Below are 24,247 nucleotides of genomic sequence, written 5' to 3'. Positions count from 1 at the left end.
CGCTGACCTGTCTCCCTCCCTCTCGTCCTGCAGCTCAGCCTGTCTCACCCGTGTTCCCTCCTAGCCCAGTTTAACAAGGCTAAAACTGAGCTCCTGAGGTCTACTCCTATTCCTCCAGTTTCCATGTCTGCTGATACCACCATCCTATGTGCCACCCGGGCTTGCAGCCTGGAGGGGGAGGGGGGTCATCGGGCCATATTTAAATCAGGCCACTTCTTTCTCCACAACATATCTAGACTCTAGGGCTTTTTCTCTGTCCCGATGTCTGGAATGCTTACCCAGGCTCCGATTATCTTCCACTGCAGCCTCCTCCGGTCTGGCCACCCTGGCAACAACATCGCCCCCTCCAGGCCATCCAAAATGCAGCTGCCAAAATGATCTTCCTCATGCATGGATCTGGTCATGTCAGCTCCCCACCTATTAGCCCCCTGGCATGCTACTTCAAAGCTAAACGTCTCCCCCTTGTCTTCTCAGGCCTGCACAACACTGCTTTGGCCTGCATCCTGGACCTTGTCTCTTTATATGTCCCTCAGAGTCCACTCCACCAACGACACTGGCCTTGATGCTCTGTAGCTATAGAGGTCAAGCAGGAGACGGTCCCGGCAATCAAGGTGAGAAGCCACTGAGGTATAGACAATGGCTGTGAAGCCAGAAAACACAGGACAGACTGTGGTGCTATTATACAAGAATAAACAACAGGATTTAGCAAGAACTTGGATGAGAATGGAGGGAGAAGGGGAGCTAGAGAGTAATTTCTTTTTCTTGATACATCTTCCTGCTGCATATGGGCACCTGCAACCTTATTTAAGGCCCGAGCGAGAGAGTTATTAATAGGAACAGTGCAAGAAATGTTGGCAGATGACCTGCTTTATTCAGATGGATTAAGCATGGGATTACTGGAGGAGTGTTTAGAAATGTTTACGAGGCTCTGCTGCTTTTTCATGTGGTTGTCTGTTGTTCCTTCCAAAGAGGAGAGTTTTGTGCAGGATTATTCAGCCTCAGAATAATACCAGCTGCAATGTGATCAGTGCAGAATTTGGAACAAGCACACTAGAAATCAACAGGTCCTAGTATTCCCCATTTAGAAACTGATCAGCCCGTTTTTACCCTGGTGCTAAAAGAGGTGCTTGTTGCTGCATAAATACAAATAATTGTTACAATAAAAACCTTTGAGAGAATTCTGACTGCATTCCATATGGCTGGAGGAGGAGAAGGGGGGAGAGAAGTGATGGTTGTAGAAGCCCCTGGGGAGCTACGGGCAGTGTAAAATAATCTAAACAGATGGTTCATGGCCTCCTAAAGATTACGCCTCATTCCCCAGCATAACTTCCATGGTGCTAAATCCCATTAAGTTAGTGTTTAATAAAGTTCTCAATATCAAGAAGCAGCTAATTAAAGTTCTGATTACCTGCCAAACGTGCCCTTTAGTAACATACTTCCTGTCTCAATTAGCCTCTCCCTCCTCATCTTCTGTCCATACTCTCTGTGATGTTGCACTCCATAATGTTTTATGGAAATATGCTTATGAGTGTGAATATAATGTAACTGGGATATGCTTTATTCAAAAGGTCTCTTGTAAGGTATCATTATAAAGCTTATAATAATCTACTGAATTCCGTTCATCCTATTTGTATGAATGTATCATTCTTGTATCTGAAACTAGGAAGATGAAGTATAACTCTGAGGTCCTACTGTAATTATGCAAAGTGTGGGCCATTAATGGTGGTTTGGAAGCTTGATGGCTCCCATTGACTAGGACAATTGGTTGTGAATGGTCTGTTTATTTGCAAACCTTCCCGGGTGCGGGCCAGTCCTGGAAGAATGGAGGCTGGGGTCTCACAGGACATGTGAACATGTCACCTGATATTGGAATACATCTTAAACCTGGTGTTTTTCCATTTAGAAGGAGGGGTGGGGATGCAGAGAGACAAAAGATTCCCACCTAGTGCCAAAGCTATAAAAGGGGGTGGAACAGAACAAAGGGGTCTGCCAGTCATGAGAAAACCCCTAGTTAACACCTGAGCTGGAACTAACAAGGACTGTACGAGGGGAAAGGATTGGGCCCAGATTAGGAAGGAGTCTAGTCTGTGAAAGAGAACATCTCTGAGGGTGAGATTTTATTTGTAATCAGTTTCTTAATGTATTAGGCTTAGACATGTGTGTTTTTGCTTTATTTTGCTTGGTGTCTTACTTTGTTCTGTCTGTTATTACTTGGAACCACTTAAATCCTACTTTATATACTTAATAAAATCACTTTTGTTTATTAATTAACCCAAAGTAAGTGATTAATACCTGGGGGAGCAAACAGCTCTGCATATCTCTCTATCAGTGTTATAGAGGATGGACAGTTTATGAGTTTACCCTGTATAAGATTTACTTGGGGTTTGGATCCCATTGGGAACTGGGTGTCTTGGTCCTAGAGATAGGTGACCTGCTGAGCAGTTTTTGGTTAAAGTCTGCAGCTCTGGGGGCATGGACCAGACCTGGGTCTGTGTTGCAGCAGGCTGGCCTGTCTGTCTCAACAAGGCAGGGTTCTGGAGTCCCAAGCTGGCAGGGAAAACAGGCTCAGAGGTAATTCCAGCACATCAGGTGACAGTCCCAAGGGGGTCTCTGTGACTGAACCCATCACACTCTCCCTTTAAGAAAGAGTTTAGGATTAAACGCTTTGTGTACATAGCACCATTCACTTTTGACTCTCTGGGCCAGATTCTCTTGTCTGGTATGTTGATGCAGCCTTGTTGAAATCAGTAGGGTTGCACTGGAGGAAGAGAGAAGGGGGCATGGTCTTGTAGTCTCACAGAGTTTGTTTTTAAAGGGATTTGGGAATTTCGGCTTCATTTTTTTCTTGCATTCATCACTATTTCAGTAGGCCCCGCACATTCTAAAAGATGGGAGGGTTCATCTAGTGGTTAGGGTGGTAGAACTGGAATCAGGACTCCAGGGATCTAGCCCTCACTCTGCCACTAAATAGCGGGGTGACCTGAGGGCTGGGGTCACTTACAACTTGATTTTTTTTCTTCAAAGGTGCTAAACACCAGTAGCTCCCATTGGTTTCAGTAGAGTTGGTAGGTGCCCAGTGCCTGAGAACAATTAGGCCATGTATCACTCTGTGCCTCAGTTTACCTAATATGAGGGAAACAGTCTCAGTGTCTGTAACGATCCATTTCATCAGGATGTTGCGAGGCCTGGTTAATGAATGTTAACAAAGCACTTGGGAATCCTTGGTTCCCTATACAGTTACAACACGGTGTGAGGAAATGTGGGTAACGTGACAAACTGTGAGCATTTCTAAACTATCCAGAGCTAACACACAGCAGGAGCTGCCTCAGCTGGGATCTCAAACCCTTTGAAATTCACCCTGCCCTTTATAAAGGGCCTCCTCTCTTTCATGCCAGTGGGATACAGCACTCAGTGATGGCAACCGGTCTCTTTGTTACACAGGGCCGTGCTGTGACACTGAGAATCTGAACCTCCTAGTAAATTATATTTAGTTCAGGGAAGGGGGAAATAACCCAGTGTGAGTACAGGAACCAGCACCAGATGAAGAGATTAGCCAGCATACATTTATCTGTCAAAATTATGTTTAAAAAATTATAGCAATTTACACAGATGAGATTATGAATAAAATTCTTTTTTCAGTGCCTGTTCTCAGCTCATTGGTGACTGATTTGAGCTATCCCTTGGGACAGATGTTCCCATCGGTTGCCTTGGTCTGAATGCTGAATAACTCTGGGTATGTCTACATGGCAGTCAGGAGGTGTGACTGCAGCACATGTAGACATGTCTGGGCAAAGGCCACTCAGGGTCCGGGCGGGCAGGGCTAGCCTTTGGAGCTACTGCTGCTCCTGCAGCGTAACTGCTATTCTTCCTCCGTAGCAGTTATCCTGCTAGCTAGATCAAAGCCAAGTGGTTGGGTATGTGCACGGGTGTTGCAATTGCCCCTTCTGATTGCAGTGCAGACATAACCTCTCTTGAAGCCAAAAAGGCGACCTAGTGGTGAAAGGCTCAATAGCCCATATGGAGGCTGAGGGCAATGACCTCTGCTTCTTTGAGCCTGAATGCTTTCACGGGTAATCTGTGAAAACAACACCCATCTAGAGTTACGTGCGAGGGAGGGTCTTACTAGTTCGTCACTGTCTGGAAATAGCAGGGTGATTTAATAAAGGTGATGTCATTCTTAAGGCTGAATTGGAAATAGGAGTTTTACAAAAGGAGAATTTTAATATTGCTGGGATTTTTATTTGACAGTCTCTTACCAAGTGATCATGACATTAGAAAGCGTGGGAAACTGGAGAAAGTACCGTACAGCACTAGTGTATTTAGGGGCCTAAATTCAAACTCCGGATCAAAACACACACAGACGTTGGGGAAACAGACCCCAGATCTGTAGCTGGCCCGTAGCTTTATAGAGGACTGAATCCAAACCTTCTGAACACTCCAGATGGGGGAGAAATGTGGAGCTGAACTTTCGGGCCCATCCCCAGTATCAACAAATGGGACGGCCTGGTTTATATAAATTCAAGATGCCTGTCCTCTGGGACATTGTATTTAGTTTTATGCTCCTCAAAGAGTTTGCACAGTTCCTCAATGTACGTCTGATGTAATCGATCGACTTCTTCTTGGGATGGGTTGTGCTTCTTCTCCACCTTAATTGGCTTCCCAACTGGAAAACAAACGCACCAACATTAGGAAAGACTACATCCTATGAACCGGGGTATCCAGATGCCACCCTCGTTTTTAATGCCAAGCTCTGGCCCCTGGAGGCCCCAGGTTCAAGTATGCAATGTTCCAGCTGAACAGAATTGTAGTTAGGGATCAAGATGGAATATTGTATGCTGGGGACTTGTAGTTGGGAGGTGGTGGGCTTAGCTGATAGGGCATTGAACTACAACTCGGGAACTAGACCTGGGTTCTTGTTCTAGCTCTGCTGGGTAACCTTGGGCATGTCTGCTCGCCTCTCTGTGCCTCAGTTTTCCCCATCTGTAAAATGGGGATAATGATACTGACCTTCCTTTGTAAAGTGCTTTGAGATCTGTGGATGAAGAGTGCTAGCTAAGAGCTAGGTAACGTTATCTGTGGGTACCATGAGACGCAAAGGCAGGCTGTCGCCATTTGAGATAAATGAGATGTGTTATTGGAGCTCCTGGCAGGCCGCCCACGCAGTCTTCACTGTCAGTAGGATTTGTAACCTCTTGTTTTAAAACACGGAGAAAAGATCTCAGTGAAGCCACAAGCGGCCCCTGGAATCTTGGCTCTCGCCCAGGGAAGAGCCATGGGAGCACTGTGGCTATCACCAAAAAAGCCTCCCCCCTTAATCATAAGCTGGATTTATCTACAAGGCCATTCACAGAGTCCCAGGAGGAAGGCGTGGGGCCCGGGAAGCATGTCTACACTGCAGTGAAACACCTGCCACTGGCCAATAGCCACTGACTCATGCTAGTGGGGCTTGGGTTGCAGGGCTAAAAAATTGCAGTATAGGTGTATGGGATGAGGCTGCAGCAGGACTTGAGGCCTCGCAACGAGGAGGTTCCCAGAGCCCCAGTTCCAGCCTGAGTCTGAACATCTACCCTGCAATTTTATAGCCCCCAGCCCCACCAGCAGACACGGGCTAGCGGCAGTGTGGGCATATCCACAGAGGTCAATATTTTCAAAATACACTTGTCATTTTGGTTGCTTCCATTTCTGGGCGCCCGACTGGAGACACACCTTCAAGGGTTCTGATTTTCAGAAAGTGCTATCCGCCCACCCTCTGAAAACCTTCCCAGGGTTTGGAACTGATTTTGAAACGCCTCCAAGGTATTTTGGCTCCTAACTTCCATTTCAAGCAATGAAAGATGCAGACAGGGCCTAAGTGACTCTAGCAATGAGAACAAGCAATTGACAGTGGGACAGGCTGCCTCTTTATCAGGCAAGAAGGGCCTCGGGGTTATGTGTCTCCTTCTGAACTTCACTCTAATTGTGTTTGTCAGGCTGCAATGGGTTCCTATTGTTTTGGGTTGCTGTCCATCTGTCTAATTATAGGTCCTGAAGATGCGGGTGTGAGGGCAAGTAAAGCCATTGAGAAGATCCAAACAAGCTGTAAAACAATTAGGAGTAATTGCAGGCTGTCAAACCCAATCAGCACTGTCAGCCTTGGCCTTTTCAAACAGCCTCTTTAATTAGACTAACAAGTGCTGGCTCTGTTCAAGTGGGTCAAATCCACTGTCGGTGAAAGCAGGTGCGATTCTACTGAAACCACTGAGCTCCACGGAAATCTAGCCACATGCAGACTGGCGTGCTAGGAACCGCCTTTCTCTGCAGTTTGTTCACCGAGACCCAGACCCTCAATGGTATTTAAGTGCCTAACTTCTACTGGGTCTTTGTTGGGGTACTTAACCAGCTCTTTCATCTGCTGCTTCTCTAAACCTAGTGCTGCTCCTTTTAAACACTCCTGTAAACTCTGTAGGGCTGCAGATTTGTTCAGTCTCTGATCTGCTTGTGGAACTGGCCGGAGGATGCAGAAACAATCAGATCTGCTTACTGTGAGGCAAAGTCTCAGGTCAGAGCTGAACCAAAGCAACCTGGTCCCTATGCACACCATAAATGGGGCTCCCTGTAGCCCCCATCCCTATGCTGTAGCCCTGCCCAACCTTGTGGGAGGCAGCAGGTTTCTGAGTTCAGATGAACGGGGAAGTTCACACCTCTTGGAGCTATTGTTTCAGGCTGTCTGCAGACTCAAGCAGACATCAGTTATACTTGGGTCACATTTTCAAGCTTTTCTTTGTATTCAGGAGCCGGTGCCTTAGACATAGGTCTGAAACGAGCCATGGCTTAGTTTGTGCAAGCTGGCAGCAAATCCTTAACTCCACCCTGGAGCCAGGAGAAAGCAGAGGAAGGAACTGTATGTCTCTGAGTAACAACGCCCCTTGGGGCTGCTCTGGGTTTAACGTAGCGTAAGCACTTCCCCAGGCGCAGGGCTGTGGCCAAAGGCACCATCCTGTCCTAGATGGTGATGTGCCCTGTACCAATCTCCAAGCGCAATCACAGCACCCAGTGACCAGGACCAACTTACCCACAGTGAAGATGGGCCGTCGATACGGGAGCAGCCCGAAGCTGTACTGGAACATGCCCCGGGCGTGGAACAGGGGGAGGGAGATGCCCATGATTTGCTGAAGACGGTGCTGCGTCCGCCTCAGCCAGGAGCCCTTTGGGTTGTTGACCTGGTCAAAGAGCTCGTTCTCTCCAAAGGAAAACACGGGGACAAGTGGAGCCCTGCGGAGGGAGAACGGGGACAGGGCAGGCAGCACAAGCACAGCAGACAGTGCACGTCAGAGGAGGCTCTTTCTGGGCATGGCCAGAAGCCAGCGGAGCTCTGCACTCAGCAAGAACTCTCGCTCTGCCATTGGGCAGGAGGTAAGGCGGAGGCACCGCCGCCTGCCCCTCTGGGAGAGCAGTGTGTGCAGAGCCCATTAGGGCTAATAGTGCCGGGGGAGTGGCGTGGTTCTGCTAGCCTAACCCCTGTACGTCAAAGGAGTCTCTGTCTAGCTCCGAGCAGGCAGGCTCCCCCTTGCCACGGATGGGCAGGGCTGTCTAGGGCGTGGTTTTACGAACACAGTGCGGGCCTTAAGCATAAGCAAAGCCAATGGCCACTTGCGCCAAAGCCCACTGAAGTAAATGGAGAGACTCCCACTGGCGTCAACAGGGTTTGGAGCCGGACGTTAGAGGCACCCCAACCAGCGTCAGTCCTGGTGCTCTCAGGCCAGCCCCAGCTTTCCTTCCGGCTGTGGGACTGGCCGGGGAACGGCCCAGCCAGCAGGCCGTCCTCCCCTCCTCTGGCCGGGTGGCCTTCTTTCCCTGCCTCCCCTCCCGTCGCTGCAGTGTTGGCGTGAGGGCAGTGGCAGGGCTCACAGCATTACCCGTGCTCCATGGCCAGTCGAACGAACCCCTTGCGCTTTTTCAGCAGTAGGGTGAAGGCTCCGGGCCGCGCGTCCAGGGCCTCCTGGGCCCCTCCCACTGCTATGGCCAGCACGTTCCCGCCTCCCCACCTCCTCAGCACGTACGAAGCACTGTCTTTGTCGGACGGGATGAGGCCTGGGAGGGGCAGAGACAAGAAGAGACACTTGACACTAAGAGCCTCAATTACCATGGGCCAGTCATTCATACATCACTACTTGTACAGCTCCACTACGGTGCTTGAACGTGCATCCTCCTCCTCCTCCTCTCTTCTATAGCACCAGAAGTTGATCCAGCCCTTTCCAGCCCTCCAAACCCCAACTAGGGGATAGTCACAGGGTGCGCTGGTCCCTTTTAGGGAATCTGGGCTCAGCCTCACGCCGTGACAGTGACCCAACGTGTGGGGCCCAGGCAGGAGATTGAACAAGCGTGAGATCTATCTCTCTGTAAGGTCGGGGTCAGGGCTCTGTATCACCGATTTCAATAATTTCTCAACAACAGACGCGTAGGCACCACATTTGTGTGGAATGTGGATGACTTTGGGGCTGAAATGAGTTGGTGTCCCTCAAAATGAGCTCCCTTGGGGAGATATCCGGTAGGTAAGGCCTGTTCCCTGCCTTGAAAAGTCTCCAGTCTAAATAAGACAAGGCATGACCTGTGGCCCCATTTCTGCAGAGGGCGGGTCTGGGGTTACTAATGGGAAGAAGTAAGGGGAAGCCGCTGCCTGGGGAGATGGGTTTTAAGGAGGGATTTGGAGGTGAGAGAAGGTGTTTGGCAGATGTGGCCAAAGAGACTGTTCCTGGTACAAGAGGCATCATGGTGGAAAACAATGGTATGGATGTGATTATTAGCATCCGGAGACCAGGCAGCGACAGACAAAGGCTAAAAAGCAGAACCGAAACTAGGGTGGGACGAGTGGGGCAGCTGCCCAGGGTGCAAAGCCGTGGGGGTGGAAAAATGAGGAAAAAACCCCGGTAGGGGGTGCAAATATGTTTGCTTGCCCCAGGTGCTAAAATGCCTAGTTACGGCTTTGCTAAAAAGATGCTATTGGGATAGCATGGGAACTGTTGTGGCCTTTTGTCAACAGGCCAGTCCTGCACCTTTCCATTCTGTCTCTGCCGCTGACTCACAAAGAGACTTTGGGCAACTCACTTGGGCTGGGATTTTTGGAGTTAGGTGCCCAACTGGATGGAACATTACTGGGATTTGAGGGTCTAACTCTCACTGGCCCCTATGGAAATCGTACCTAGTCTCCCCTGACTCAGTTTCCCCTTCTCTTCCTTGGTAAAGTGCCGTGCGTGCTCAGCTGGAAAGTGCTGTGTATCACGCTATGGCGCGGCTGCTCACTCAGTTCTCACCCCAAAGCTCTTTCTGCCAGCTCATGTGCAATGGGCACTTCCGGGTACCAGGGGCACGGCCGAATCTGTTGCTCCAGCACTTCGAAAGCGCTGCTGCAGCTGGTGTAAAGGGTTTGGGCAAGCACCCAGGATCTGATCCCACAAAGCACTTACACAGGGACTGAACTTCGTGCGCGAATAGTGCCACTGACTTCAATGAGACTATTCGTGTGCCTAGAGCTTTACTGGGCCGGGACCTAAAGCCTTGCTGCTGGCCATGAATAAACCAAAACAGGGGCAGCATTTTGGAGGAGGAAAGGACACCTGTGGAGGCAATGCAAACGGTGCCAGCCCTGGTGAGCCCATGGGGTTTCTGTCTCCCTCTTATGTCTCTCTAAACAGTGGAGATGCAGCTGTGACTCGGCAGCAGGCTGAGAGCCAGGTGAGCTGCATTCCATTCCGCCTCTGCCACTGACTCACCGAGAGGCTTTGGGCAAGACACTTAGGCTGGGATTTTCAAAGGAACCTAAGAAAGATCCACTGAATGTTACTGGGATTTGAGTGTCTAACTCTTGCTGGCTCCAGTGGAAATCGCACCTATTAGCTCCCTGACTCAGTTTCCCCATCTCTTCAATTACACTTAACCTCCTTCGGAAAGTGCTGGGAGTGCTCAGATGGAAAGTGCTACGTATTATTTTCATCGTATTATTTTTTCTCACTGCCTGGTCCTTCCCCAGTCTCCAGGATTCTGTCTCTGCCTGTGGGTACGTCTATACTGCAAAACAAGGCAGTGAGTCTGAGCCCAGTTTAACTGACGGGCTTGCAAGGCTCATGCTGCAGGGCTAAAAACAGACCCTCTGCCCTCCCCAGCTTTCAGAGCCTGGGCTCCAGCCCGAGTGGGAACATCTACACTGCTGTATTTTGCCCTGTAGTGAGCACCTGAGTCAGATGAGGCTTGCTGCTGTAGGGGTTTTTTTTTTTGCAATGTAGATGTACCCTGCGTGACCTGTGGCTTGGCAGCTACATCTCTAGCACGATGGTTTGTTATTTGCATCGTGTCTCCCTAGCAGATGTTTCCCTGCAACAGCAGCAGCATCCGAGTCTAGAGGACATTTTTTCTCCCTCTTTCGTAGTAAGAGCAAGTTCTCGCCTGTAAGCGAATGGAACATGAAAGAACTGAATTCTCCACCCAGCATGTGGGGGATTGAGCTCTGCTTGTGAGCCGCGCTCGCCCTTTGAAATCAGCGGCAGCGGTGAAGCTATATCCTCAGCTTTGAGAGTGTTTGGGGTTGCGTCAGGGTGTGCTGGCTTTTCTTTAACTGTTTCCTGTAACAAGCAATGAATTAACAGAGGCAGGGTGGTCTTGTAGCTGAGACACGAGGCTGGGACTCAACAGATGAGGGGGGGTTCAAATCCTTGTTCTGCCACAGATTCCCTGTGTGACCATGGGCAAGTCACTTAGCCTGGCTGTTTTTCTCCTCCCCATCTGCAAATTGAGGGTCTTGCCTGTTTAGACGGTAAGCTCCTCAGAGCAGGGACCGTCTCGCATGATGTGGCTGCACAGCACCCAGCACAACAGAGCCCTGATCTTGATAGAGGCCTCTAAGTGCTGCTGTTACCAAGATAATAAGTAACAATGAAAAGTTAAACTGGGGGAGGAGAGAAGGAAGGACAGGGCATTTAAAGGGCTGATTGTACCTGATCAAAGGTTTTTTCCTGTGTTCCCTCCACTCCTTGGCTGCGTAGATGCTTATGGCAAAGAACACAGGAACCCAAACCACTAATAGGCTCCCCAGTGTGACTCTTCCAAAATCTCCATCTTTTCACGCGGTCCCAGAGGGCCGAGGTCCTATCTGCAGAGGTGAAAATGAGCCGGTCCGGTGCAGTACGGCGTACCGGCAAGAGTCAGTACGCCGTGCCGGACCGCATCGGCTTCTGCAGCGGGGATTTAAAGGGCTTGGGTTGGGGAGACCCAAGCCCTTTAAATCCCGGCCCGCAGCTCCAGCGGCAGGGCTGGGGCTGGCATTTAAGCGCTCCTCCGAGCTTCCCACTGTGGCGAGAAGCCCGGAGGAGCCCTTTAAATTCTGGCCAGGCGGCGGGGAACTCGGAGGAGCCCTTTAAATCCCAGCCCCATCCCGCAGCTCCGGCGGCCGGGCTGGGGCTGGGATTTAAAGGGCTCCTCTGAGCTCCCCGCCACAGCAGGGAGCCCAGAGGAGCCCTTTAAATCCCGCCCGCAGCTCCAGCAGCTGGGGTGGGGCTGGCATTTAAAGGGCTCCTCCAAGCTCCCCGCTGCAGCGGGAAGCCTGGAGGAGCCCTTTAAATTCTGGCCCCAGCCCGTCGCAGCAGCTGGGCCGGGCAGCGAGGAACTCGGAGGAGCCCTTTAAATTCTGGCCCCAGCCTGCAGTGGCGGCCGGGCCAGGCAGCGGAGAACTCAGAGGAGCCCTTTAAATCCCGGCCCCGGCCTGCAGCTCCGGCAGCCAGGCTGGGGCCGGGATTTAAAGGGCCTGGAGCTCCACGGCGGCTGGAGCCTCGGGCCCTTTAGTTCGCCCCAGGGGCTACCAGCCACCTCTGCAGCTGGGAGCCCCCTGGGTGATTTAAAGGCCCTGGGACTCCCAGCCACAGCTGGTGCCCCAGGGCCTTTAAATCTTGAGGCCCCACCTCTTCTGGTTGAGGCCACACACCCCCAGGACTCCAGCCTTCCCGGTTAGTCCTGTGAGTTACTTTCACCCCTGCCGACCTGCCATTACCACTGCCCCTCATCCTCTGCCCCCATGCTACGGCCCTGCTTACCTCCGCTCAGCAGGTAGTCTCTGAAGAAGGGGACTCTGAACCAGAGTGTCAGCATCATCATGTGAGGGGTCAGCCCCGGGAACAGCTGCGAAAACCCCGTTGCCTCGGTGCAGAAATTGAGGAAGGCACCAGCCACCAGCACCCCGTGGGGATGGAAGCCGACCACGTAGTTCTTACTTGGATCCAGCTCCGCCGTTTTCACCAGCTGGAGACACAATAACCGATGAGGAGATATAACACAGACAGAAATTTGGGAGTTTGTAACAAATCCTAGAGCTGCCGCCGAAGCCTGGCTGGGCATTCGCCTTAGAGAACAGTCAGGATTTTTCTTTGTGTGTGGCTATCTCCCGCCCTCTAGGGGGCGCTAACAGTGAGTGGCCCTTACCCTCCAACGCTCACAGAGGCTAGAGTTGCTCAAAAATTTTCCTCCCCCCCAATTTTTTTGTTTTAAATTTTTCATGGCAAATGCCCTTTTAACCAAAATGGGAGATTTCCACCCACTGTTTTCATTTTGGTCACTATCTTTCAATTTCTGAGAAAAATTTCCAGCCAAAACCTTTTGAAGTTTTTGGAAACATTTCATTGGGGGGTGTGTGTGGCTGGGGGCAGGGGAGGCTCTCTACTCTCTCTCTCTCTCTCTCTCTCTTTAAAGATCCCCTTCCTTTTCTAGTGGGAAAGTTTAAAAATTGAGAGACTGTTTTTCCCTCTCCCGCGCCCCCCAGTTTTTCAACCAGCACTGCAGGGACCGCAGCGGTGCCTGGCTCCTGTGGCGCAAACAAAGCGTGCAGGGAAGGCTCCTGGGCCCAGATCCTCAAAGGAATTTGTGCACAATAGGCCTATAGCCTCAGAAGTATGTCAGCACTCAGGCCTACTGAAATCAGTGGGCACCTAAATACCTTTGAGGATCTGGGTCCTCGCGTCCTACCCCCAGCGGCGTGGCGCTCCTGCTCTGCTTTAAGGCAAAGGCCCTCTGGGGTAAGGCTATGAGAGGACAAAGGATTGTGGGTACAATTTGAATTCCTAGCAACACCTCAGCCTGCCTGACTTTCTCCTGCAGGCTAGGGGAGCTCTCAAATTTGAGAAGGAGGAAAATGGTTTAATATGCTGGAAGAAGGCTGAAAAAGAGCCACTGACACCAGCAGGTGGTGCTCAGCTGCATCTGGGCTAAAAGCACATTCTCTGCAGCCTCGCCTGCATTGAGAATTGGAAGTAATTCTCCCGCTGGTGCTAGAGCACCAGCGCAAGCAGCTTTTCTAGGGAGAGTGACCGTGGGCAGGGCCGGCTCCAGACCCCAGCGCGCCAAGCGCGCGCTTGGGGAGGCGTCCCAGCGGGAGGGCGGCAGGCGGCTCTGGCGGACCTCCCGCAGGCATGCCTGCGGAGGGGCCGCTGGGACCGCGGCTCCGGTAGACCTCCCGCAGACGTGCCTGCGGAGGGGCCGCTGGTCCCGCGGCTCCGGTGGAGCATCCGCAGGCATGTCTGCAGGAGGTCCACCGGAGCCGCAGGGCCAGCGGACCCTCCACAGGCATGTCTGCAGGAGGTCCACCGGAGCCGCGGGGCCAGTGGACCCTCCACAGGCACGTCTGCAGGAGGTCCACCAGAGCCGCGGGACCGATGACCGCTAAAGCGCCCCCCCGCGGCGTGCCGCCATGCTTGGGGCGGCGGAAATCCTAGAGCCGCCCCTGACTGTGGGAGAGGCAGTGCAGACCAGGTGCAAGGGTAACCCATGCCTGGGTGGTGTGGTGCTCTGGCCTCCTCTAGTAGCGGCTACACCATCAGCAACTGGTGAGCCTGCTACAGGCTTGGCTAAGAGGCTTGTGTCTTTTAGCTCTTCCATTAAGCTCCAGAGGTCTCAGGTTTGATCCCAGCTGACAACAACCAGGGTCTCTCAGTGTTACACAGGCATAGCTTACCATAGTGTTCTTTGTGGGTTCTGGGAAGTGCTTCTCCCTTTGTTGGGCTGGCTTAGGGGTAAATGTCACACAGCTGCCTTGAATGTTTAACTTTTAGGGGGCAGATGGCACCTGCTGGGACTGTTTCAGGGACAGCGGCATCTGACCCTTTAAGGGCATCCCTGTCCCACTTCATTGATGTGATCATCAGCAGGTGACATGAGCCACTGGACTAGAACCATAGAATATCAGGGTTGGAAGGGATGTCAGGAGGTCATCGAGTCCAACTCCCTGCTCAAAGCAGGACCAATCCCCAACTGAATCATCCCAGCTAGGACTTCATCAAGCCTGACCTTAAAAACCTCTAAGGAAGGAGATGCCACCACCTCCCTAGGTAACCCATTCCAGTGCTTCACCGCCCTCCTAGTGAAAAAGTTTTTCCTAATATCCAACCTAAACCTCCCCCACTGCAACTTGAGACCATTACTCCTTGTTCTGTCATCTGCTACCACTGAGAACAGTCTAGATCCATCCTCTTTGGAACCCCCTTTCAGGTAGTTGAAAGCAGCTATCAAATCCCCCCTCATTCTTCTCTTCTCCAGACTAAACAATCCCAGTTCCCTCAGCCTCTCCTCATAAGTCATGTGCTCCAGACCCCTAATCATTTTTGTTGCCCTCCACTGGACTCTTTCCAATTTGTCCACATCCTTGTAGTGTGGGGCCCAAAACTGTACACAGTACTCCAGATGAGGCCTCACCAATGTCGAATAGAGGGGAATGATCACATCCCTCGATCTGCTGGCAGTGCCCCTACTTATACAGCCCAAAATGCCGTTAGCTCTGTTGGCAACAAGGGCACACTGTTGACTCATATCCAGCTTCTTGTCCACTGTAACCCCTAGGTCCTTTTCTGCAGAACTGCTGCCCAGCTATTCGATCCCTAGGCTGTAGCAGTGCATGGGATTCTTCTGTCCTAAGTGCAGGACTCTGCACTTGTCCTTGTTGAACCTCATCAGGTTTCTTTTGGCCCAGTCCTCTAATTTGTCTAGGTCCCTCTGTATCCTATCCCTGCCCTCCAGCGTATCTACCACTCCTCCCAGTTTAGTGTCATCTGCAAACTTGCTAAGGGTGCAATCCACGCCATCCTGCAGATCATTAATGAAGATATTGAACAAAACCGGCCGCAGAATTGACCTTTGGGGCACTCCGCTTGATGCTGGCTTCCAGCTAGACATGGAGCTATTGATCACTACCCGTTGAGCCTGACGATCTAGCCAGCTTCCTATCCACCTTATAGTCCATTCATCCAACCCATACTTCTTTAACTTGCCAGCATGAATACTGTGGGAGACCATATCGAAAGCTTTGCTAAAGTAATGAAATAACACGTCCACTGCTTTCCCATCATCCACAGAGCCAGTTATCTCATCATAGAAGGCAATTAGGTTAGTCAGACAGGACTTGCCCTTGGTGAATCTATGCTGACTGTTCCTGATCACTTTCCTCTCCTCTAAGTGCTTCAGAATTGATTCCTTGAGGACCTGCTCCATGATTTTTCCAGAGGCTGAGGTGAGGCTGACTGGCCTGTAGTTCCCCGGATCCTCCTTCTTCCCTTTTTTAAAAGATGGGCACCCCTTGTTGGAGACGCTGTAAGGAAAGGATGTGCAATAATCGAGGCCAGCAGGTATGAATGTCAGGCATAAAATTCAGCAGAGGTGGACATGATGCACAACAGCCAGGCCATCAGGAGATGGGAGGTGAGCAAGTGTTGGCAGTAGGTTCTCGGGCTGCATTCCATGAGGTGCTGAAGACCTCTTGCAACGTTACAGCCCAGCTCAGCTATTCAGTCCCTTCCAGCTGGGACAGCTTTTGGGGACAGCGGGTCTGCCCCTTTAAGGACATTCTCCCCCGCCCTCCCTATCATTGCTAGAGCCCCCAACTATCTGGAGCTGGCCTGGATTTGATAGCCATCTGGATGCGCTGCAAGGGCTGGCTTTTCTCCCAGGCTTTACAGGAGGAGGATGTGTTTATCTGGAGAATTGGGGGAGCAGATTCATTTCATAGGATATGAGACACGATAGTGCAGTTCAGGATGCCTGGACTGTGCCTTGGGCACTCGGCTAACTGGTCTGACCCATTTGAGAATGTGGACACTTCCAGCCCGAGTTAGACTTGACCAAGGGTCTGTCTACACTGCAGTTAGACACCCACGGCTGGCCCGTGCCAACGGATTCGGGCTTGTGGAGTTAAGGGGTAGTTTAACTGCAGTGTAGATGTACAGGATCCTAGAACCTGGGCTCTAGCGCGAGCCCAAATGTCTACACCACAATTAAGCAGCCCCTTAGTCCGAGCCCTGCAGTCCCGGGGCAGCCGGCATGTGGGGTTTTAATTGCAGTGTAGACAAACCCTCAGTGACCTGGAGACAAAAGTGCCTGCTCCCAGCTCCCTGAGTCATCCAGTCCCACTCCCACAGTTAGCTTTACTTACTGCCCTGCTTCGGGAGTGAAGAAGCGTCTTGTAGAGGACTCTGTGTGTGTCTGGCTGCTGCACTAAGATAGGAGCAGAACTAAATCTACCAGGAAAAGCCCCCAGGGAAAGAAACGCCTCAGGAACTTACACACCACTGCAGGCAGCACAGCAGGAGGAGTGAGTCTGTAATAGGCACTCAGGGCAGGGTAGAGGCCTTGTCAATGAGCTCAGGGAGGCTGGGAGCAGGGTTGGGGCAGAGCTGGGAAAGCTCACTCCACAGGGGTTATTCTCACGGGTCCATTTCCACTCAGCATAAAGCCCTTTTCACCCCCAGAGCAGCTAAAAGGGCCTTTTGCCTAAGAGAGAATCAAGCCCCACATGCATTAGCCACTCTGCTGCCTCTGAGTACATCAATCCACTCCATGGTGCTATTTTAGTGGCAGGGCAGCTAATTAATGCTCCTGGAGAAAGCCAGAAGCAGCAGCGGCAGCAGGTAGGTCATAAGAGGGTTTTTTAATGCTGTGGCTAATTTTCCATCAGTCCCGGAGCATTATTGACAGTGCACATGTACCCAGTCACGCGCCATCTCCTAACGAGGTGAGGTTGTGAACAAAAAGTCCCTTTGGTGCCGAGCACAGGCGCTGAGCAAGCAAAGGGATCCGGTTGCTGATTTCACTCAGTAGCCATGATATTTCCATGATTCACTCAGTTTCAGGCAGCCTAGTTTTGTTTTCTATAAGTAATGTAGATTTATATAAGGCCTTTCCTCCTTCCCAACTAGTTCCTAAATGGAAAGGCAAACTAGATCTAAGGGTTTGGGGCATCACTGAAATGTAATCACCTCTGGGGCGGAGGGATACTCAGGAGCTGTTTAATGGGCCACAGCAACACTCAAGAACAGCTTAGGAGAGGAAATGAAGACTATTTCCTCGGACTCTAAAGGGGAATATTGGAGGTAGGTAAGTTGTTGCCAAGGGAGGTATTGTGGTCTAGTAGTTAGAACAGAGGACTGGGAGATCTGGTTTGTAATCCTGGTTGTACCACAGACTTTCAGAAGACTTCACCATTTGGATGGCCATAGGCATCACAATAAGAGCTGAGGGGTTTTTTTTGAAAATCTGCCCTTTTATCTAGGTGCTTAGGCAGATGCTGAGCTCTTAAAAACCTGACCCTTCGTGGGTGCTGAGCACTTGCAAATCTGGTCCTGTGCGACCTTGGTCTGCCCCTCTAATAATGAGAGATGACTCCAAATCAAAATCTCAACTCCACACACTCCTGGACTTTAGCTGCTCACAGTCTGAATATTGCAACCTATATCCATCGCTAATAACACTGGCTGAGCTCACAGGGGTGAGACGTGGGACCAGAACTTCTTGACAACCAGGAACAAATGTCTCAAATTGCACACCTGAAAACGGAGGCACACAAAGTTAATGAGCATTTCTGAAAAGTTGGCTGGAAGCAATTTGTCCATGGCAATACAGAGCATCCATAGCCTAGCTAGGATTTGAACCCAGCACTCCTGAGGTGAGTCCAGTCCCTTAACTAAGACTATGTTCTTACAAGCACTATTGCCTCTGTTTGCATGGGTTCCTCATTAACCCATATACTACAAAATGAACATTTTTGAAAATGTCATGCAAGGAGAACTGATTTTTATCACAGACCATAAGGGAAGGAAGGACAGTGAGACACAGGGCACAGTTCTTGGAAGGAGATCCAGTTTAGACAAGCCAGTGATGGGGAATGCAAATCTCAAAGAGAACTATTCAATAGGAAGGAGACACCTGGGAAGCAGGAATGCTGAAAAACTAACCTAGATGTGATAGCGGAAAGCATAATTTTGGATGCTGTTGGGCTTTAGGAGACTGGGTTTGATTCCCCGTTCTGCCACAGGCTCCCCGTGTGTCCTTGGGTAAGTCATTTAACCTCTCTGTGCCTCAGTTCCCCATCTGTAAAATGGGCAGACAACCCCCCCCCACACACACACACTTTGTCTCTCTTGTCTATTTAGAGAGCAAACACTTCAGAGCAAGGGCTGTGTGTGTGCGTGTTTGTGTGTGCAATGAGGCCCTGACCTGTTTATGGCCTTGAGGTGCTATTGATATACAAATCATAATATAAATAGAGACACCACAGCTGAAGGAAAGTCCTGCTCCCATCATCCTTGGGGACACCATCCCTTGGACAGTACATTCAGTACTAGGTGCCACCACAGCAAAAGGATACTGGCAAAATCAGATATAATTAGGGGGCTGGAGGGATTAATAAGGAAAGATTAACAGCTTGATATTTGGCTGAAGGACCAGAGGAGGATGTTGTTATGTAGAAACATTTCATGGGTGCAAACACAAAGGGTGGAATCCTGCCCTTTTGCGGAATTTTGTCATTGCTTCAATAGGCTCAGGATTTCACCCCAGTGAAAGGAGTAGGGCTGATGGTGGGCCAAGGACATGCATTATGTAGGCTGAATAGTGGCAGGAATTTCATTGCAATGAGATGTCAGGGGTTCTCACACTTTTTTTTTTAGACTTGCTAGCTAGTAAGTCTGCTTTTACTTTTCACAGCAGCAGACTTGTAAGCTAACTGGGAGGCAGTGAAAAGTGATACTAAGAAACATACAAATATCACTTTTCACAGCAGACTTACTCAGCCCTGGCAAGCCGGGAGGCAAATTAAGCCTTGGATGGGGAGATGGGTAGGGAGGCAGTGGGGCTGGGGGTGATGGGTGAGGGGCTGGAGAAGGCAGTGAGGACTGGGGGTCATGCATGAGGGGCCGGGGTACAGAGCCCATGGCCAGAGCCCACTGCCGCATGGCTGGAGCCTGCCACCCAGTGGGGCTAAAGCTGGAAGCCTGAGCCCCACCGCCCTGGGGAAGATGGGGAACTCACACCAGCTGTCTGCTCCTCTGGCGTTTGTGGCTCCGGGGGATCACCACCCAGAAGGCTGTGTCCACAAGAAAAGCCCCTGGTAGCTGCATTTGAGAAACGCTGCATTATACTGTGGAACAGTTGAACGGTTCACAACCTTTTCCATTCTGGGAAACCCTCCCCTGGCTCCTCTTTGCAATACGAGCAATCAGAACCCCAAGAATACTCCATTTGTGCCCCCTAAGACTGGACACAACACAAATAGACACTAGAGGGAACAAACCCGCAGCAGCCAGAGGCATGGACTAGATAAAACCGAACAGTCCTTTTCCATCCCTGATTCCCATAAATCCTGATTCCCGTGCCGTTAATTTATCACTGGTTGCACAGCGTTCTCATTATGGCTGGTGGCTTATCGCGCTCCTGCAATGCTTTCCTTTTAGGTTTCCCCATGATTTATTATACTTTTATAGCACGTCTGTGTTTAGCCACTGCATTTAGAATTGCGCTATCTGTTGCCGTATCATTTGTTTTCTTTGCAGGTTCCTTCTGGCAGGAGCGGAACCAGAATGAAAATCCTGGTGGTTTATAATCCTGTCAACTGGAACATCTGTTCCCAATGTAGGTTTCCTCACGGAGGGCCAGATCCAAAGGCCAATGAAGTCAGTGGAAAGGCTCCCATTAACCTCAGTGGGCTGTGGATTGGGCCCATACAGATGATGTTTCCCTAACAGAAATATGTATCCTCACCTGTTCAGCTGCCCGTGAGTGGCAGCAAGAGTAAAGCGACCCTCCCTGCACAGGGACCAGTCAAAGTTCCCCTCTTCTTGGGGCTTAAGCAGAGCAATAAGAGCCACATTGTCAACCCAGCATCCACTCATTGTGGGTGCCTCCAGTGCTGTATGTCCAATTTGAGGGACACGGGGTCATGTTACTCAGAAGCACTGAGCACCTACAACTCCAGCCAGGGGCGGCTCCAGGCAACACCTGCACGTGCCTGGGGCGGCAAGTCGCGGGGGGGCAGCCTGTGGGTCGCCGTGAGGGCAGTAGGCAGGCTGCCTTCGGCGGCATGCCTGGGGGAGGTTGGCCAGTCCTGCAGCTTCGGCGGCAATTCGGCAGCGGGTACGCCGAAGGCGCGGGACCGGCGGACCTCCCGCAGGCATGCCGTCGAATCCTTGTTACCGGCAGACCTCCCGCAGGCATGCCATCGAATCCTCATTACCGGCAGACCTCTCCCAGGCATGCCGTCGAATCCTCGTTACCGGCAGACCTCCCGCAGGAGAGCCGCCGAAAGCCGCCTGACTGCCATGCTTGGGGTGGCAAAATACATAGAGCCGCCCCTGACTCCAGCTGAGGCCAGCAGCAGCTGCAGGTGCTCAGCACCTTTGAAAATCAGGTGTCTCTAGTGGGTGACCCAAAAGCAGTGGACACGTTAGAAACTGTAGGCCAAAATCCCTGCTCAAGTTGAGGCCACTTTTTCCCACCATACTCTTGGCTTCTCCTGTCCTCTCTCTCTGCCCACCAGCTCGCCCCAGCGGAATGAGCCCCATCCGCATCCACTCTCCAGTGCGTTAGCCTCTCCCGATCTGATTCCATAATTCTGCAGACCCACTGGGGAACGGAAACTTGCAGATCTTGGTTCTGCCATGGCAGGCCTGGCTAGGCTGCCTCAGCATGTCCAGGGCTCTGGGTGAGCGGCACACCCGGACCTGTACACAGTATCAACTTCAGGCCTTTGTGGACCGTGCTTCCACAGAGCTGATATTGTATCACCCTAAGCTGATCCACAGCTGCACATTCACTAACGCATGGGTAAACCTACTTCCCCTCTGCCCCCTCTACTACTCTGCCAGCCTAGAGAATTCCAGATCAGCCTCCCTGTTATGGTTGCACATAGACATGTATGTCCCAGCAGCCTCAGAAGTGGCTAATGGGTATGAGTGCAAAGGCTGCTGGGACATAAATGTTGGCAACCGGCTGACACACCAGAGAGATGGTAAAGTGGAGTCAGCTGACCAGGGAAGCCAAGAGGACCCCACATTCTCCATGGGTCAGTTCTTCAGTCCCATGTGTATCGTTTCACCAGCTGTTCCCTTGTTCATGTAGAGCAGCGGTTCTCAACCCACGGGCTGCATGCGGCCCAATTAGCACACAGCTGTGGCCCAGCTCTGCTGTGTGCTAAAGGCCGGCCCGTGTGCCAGGGTCTGCCAGGTTCCCAGCTGCCCAGCATGGAGGGGTCCAGGCTGCCCTGCCGCCCAGTGCGGCGGGGTCAGGGCCCCGGATCTGGGGCAGCCGTATGGTGGAGGTCCAGGGTTGGGGCAGCCGGCTGCCCTGCCACCCGGCCCCTGCAACACATTGTGGCTGAATATGTGGCCCACAACGTGTAATGAATTGAGAACTACTGGCACAGAGCTTGGGGAGGAAGGGTGGCTTTGGTGTTAGGGCACTGGCCGGAGACCAGTGTTCAATTCCTCACTCTGTCACAGATAAATTGTGTGACTTTGGTCACATCAGGGCCTCCATTCCCAAGCTTTTGTTGGAATATTGTGAGTGAAAAGGAAATTCATGTCTTGCCTATTTAGATTATAAGCACTGTGTGTGCGTACAGCAGCTAGCACACTGGGGCGCTGACGTTGGTTCGGAGTCTGGGTGTTGCTGTAATAACAATAAGCAATTCTGCACATAGCGGATGTGTGAGCAACTTTTTCACATGCACCTCAAGCATCCACAGCCAGAGATTGCATCTAGATCACTGAATAAGCCAGCTGCTTACATTCATACTGAGGCTGCTCCTTTTCAGGCTGGTTTGATTAGTGATCTGGGTACTGCAAGCTTAGGTGAGGGTAGCCCTGCTTTCTTAGGCACTTATTTGACCCCTATTACCACAGGGTCTGAGCATCTCACTCTGTTTAATAGATGTGGCTTCACAACACCATGTGAGGTAGGGCAATGCATTATCCCCATTGTACAGATGGGGAGCTGAGGCAGAGAGACTTGCCTGAGGTAACACAGGATGTTTGTGGCAGAACATGGACCTGAACTGAGGTCTCTCAGGTGCTGTGTCAGCACCCTAACCACTGGCCAATTCTTCTACTCTAGGCTCCCTTTTGTTAAGGGAACTCTTAGACACAATAACTAGTGCCTTAGTGCCTGAATGTTTTCTTTTTAATGTTTAGACATTCCCATTTTCCACCTCTGTCGAAGTTCAATCTCTTACCGGACTAGTGGTCAAGCCTGGGTCATGGTCATAATATGCACATACTGGGAAGGGAGTTAATCTCTTACATTGCATGGCCCAATGGTTATGCAATACAGTCTTCTCTTATAGGCCCTTTGGGGTGGGAGAAAGGTGGGGACCTCTTCTCTTGCTGACTGGCTGGCTTTTTTGTTTGCTTTTAAAGAGGGGTGGGATTTGCTCTCGATCTGTTCTTTTCGGATGAGTTGTGCCTTTAATAATTGTCAGAGCACCCAGAGTCTAGGGCAGGCAAGTCCATGTAGCTAAACCTAAATAAAGTGAGCAGTCCATCCCAAGTCCATTTCCCATTCCAGAAAAACAACAACCCGCAAAAGAAAATTGTAAATGGGAAACAATCCTGTCTGAATGTGCCTGCCTCTTGCATCCAACAGATCTAAGGGACTTCAAGCCAATGGCAGGAGATCCAGATGCCTAAGAACCCACCTCGGCTGTGATCGTGTTCGATTTTCCAAGCTGAGCAGTGCTGGGTCTCAGGTTAACATTGCCGCCAGCTGTATTTGCAGAAGCAGAGGAATTCAAGGTCAAAGGACATGCTAGTTCATCTCCTGGCGATGAGAGATTGTTCCCTACAAAAGTATTCCCTGGTGCTTTTTTTCAGTGTAGTTTTAAATTACTCTATTTACTGGGCTTTATCCTCTTTCCTTGGAAGATTTTTTCCACAGCCCAGTGGACCTTGCTGTTAGGAGATTATGAGATCATCTTACACTTTCCTGGGCTAAATTTCATCCTATTACATTTTGGACCCACCCCCTTTTGCTCTTTCCCCAAATACTACTCTAAGCCAGTGGGTAGAGCAGCGGTTCTCAACCCATGGCCTGCGGGCTGCTTGCAGCCCTCCGCACACAATCATGGCCCATGTGACACCCTCCAGTTCAAGTCCATGTCCCTTTCTTCAGGGCTTGTTTTCTTAATAAACAGAAGATGCAAAATCCTTTACATGACACACAAGACTGGATAATAGAGGCCTGGTCACTTCTGCGAGCTGGGAAGGGACAGGATACGGCTCACCCAAATCACGTCGGCTTGTCCATTTTCACTCTGCTCTCCTCTCCTTGGCCAATACGTAAGTATGGAGCTAGAATCCCCCTCCCCTCCATGCACAAGGACCAGGGGAACATAGCGCAGGCCAGCCAGGTAAGAGCACTGGCCCTGGTATTGTCTGCACCAGCCGGCAGAGTGCAGTGGGGAACACACAAAGGCACAGCAAGGGTTTCCTGAGTGCCTGCCCACACGCCCGGAAACATTATATTGGCCTTGGCTACAGTGCTCTTAGGAGTGGCCACTCCTCACCCTTTGTGGTTCTCAAATGCAAGCTCATTAGCTCTTTGATTTGTTCTGAGCCTGAGCTGGAGGAGCTGGTGTTTGCCAGCCAATTGTTGCCCTTTACACCTTTTAACCTTCAGTCCTAGGCAGAAAGGCCCTGGAGCCTCTGGTAAAGCAGGGAAAACAACGTTTTCTCTCTGGGTGGCGAGCCCACACGGAGAAGGAGGACTGTTAATATTTCACGCAGCACGCTCGTCCATGCTGCGTTTGTGTTATGTTTCCATTATTCAAATGGGGACCTGGCTGTGGGCCACAGTCTTTCTTCCTGCTCAGCTCCAGTAAACAACTAGACAACAGCAAACCTTCTTTCTTCCCCATCCCCTTCCTTCCTCCCTCGGCCACTGCTCTCTGCTGCTTTGTGATCCCGTGTGGAGTCCCCTC

The 24,247-nt window shown here is 51.1% G+C and overlaps 1 protein-coding gene across 2 annotated transcripts in view; it reads right to left on the bottom strand.

Annotated features, from left to right (window-relative positions):
• Window positions 1-3,646: 3,646 nt before the first annotated feature.
• MOGAT2 (monoacylglycerol O-acyltransferase 2) overlaps window positions 3,647-24,247 on the bottom strand; it is a 44,368-nt gene continuing 23,767 nt past the window's right edge. For both annotated transcript variants that reach the window (XM_039539707.1, XM_039539715.1), the window contains exons 3-6: window positions 12,060-12,264; window positions 7,896-8,070; window positions 7,052-7,251; window positions 3,647-4,663 (exon numbers count right to left, since the gene is read on the bottom strand). In XM_039539707.1, coding sequence (XP_039395641.1) covers window positions 4,509-4,663; window positions 7,052-7,251; window positions 7,896-8,070; window positions 12,060-12,264 — 735 coding nt within the window. In that variant the 3' untranslated portion in view covers window positions 3,647-4,508. The remainder of the gene's footprint in view (window positions 4,664-7,051; window positions 7,252-7,895; window positions 8,071-12,059; window positions 12,265-24,247) is intronic.

The sequence above is a fragment of the Mauremys reevesii genome, linkage group 1 (genome assembly GCF_016161935.1).
Source record: "Mauremys reevesii isolate NIE-2019 linkage group 1, ASM1616193v1, whole genome shotgun sequence".
Lineage (NCBI taxonomy): Eukaryota > Metazoa > Chordata > Testudines > Geoemydidae > Mauremys > Mauremys reevesii.
Note: the sequence above shows the minus strand (reverse complement) of the source record. Positions and strands in the feature narration are given on the sequence as shown.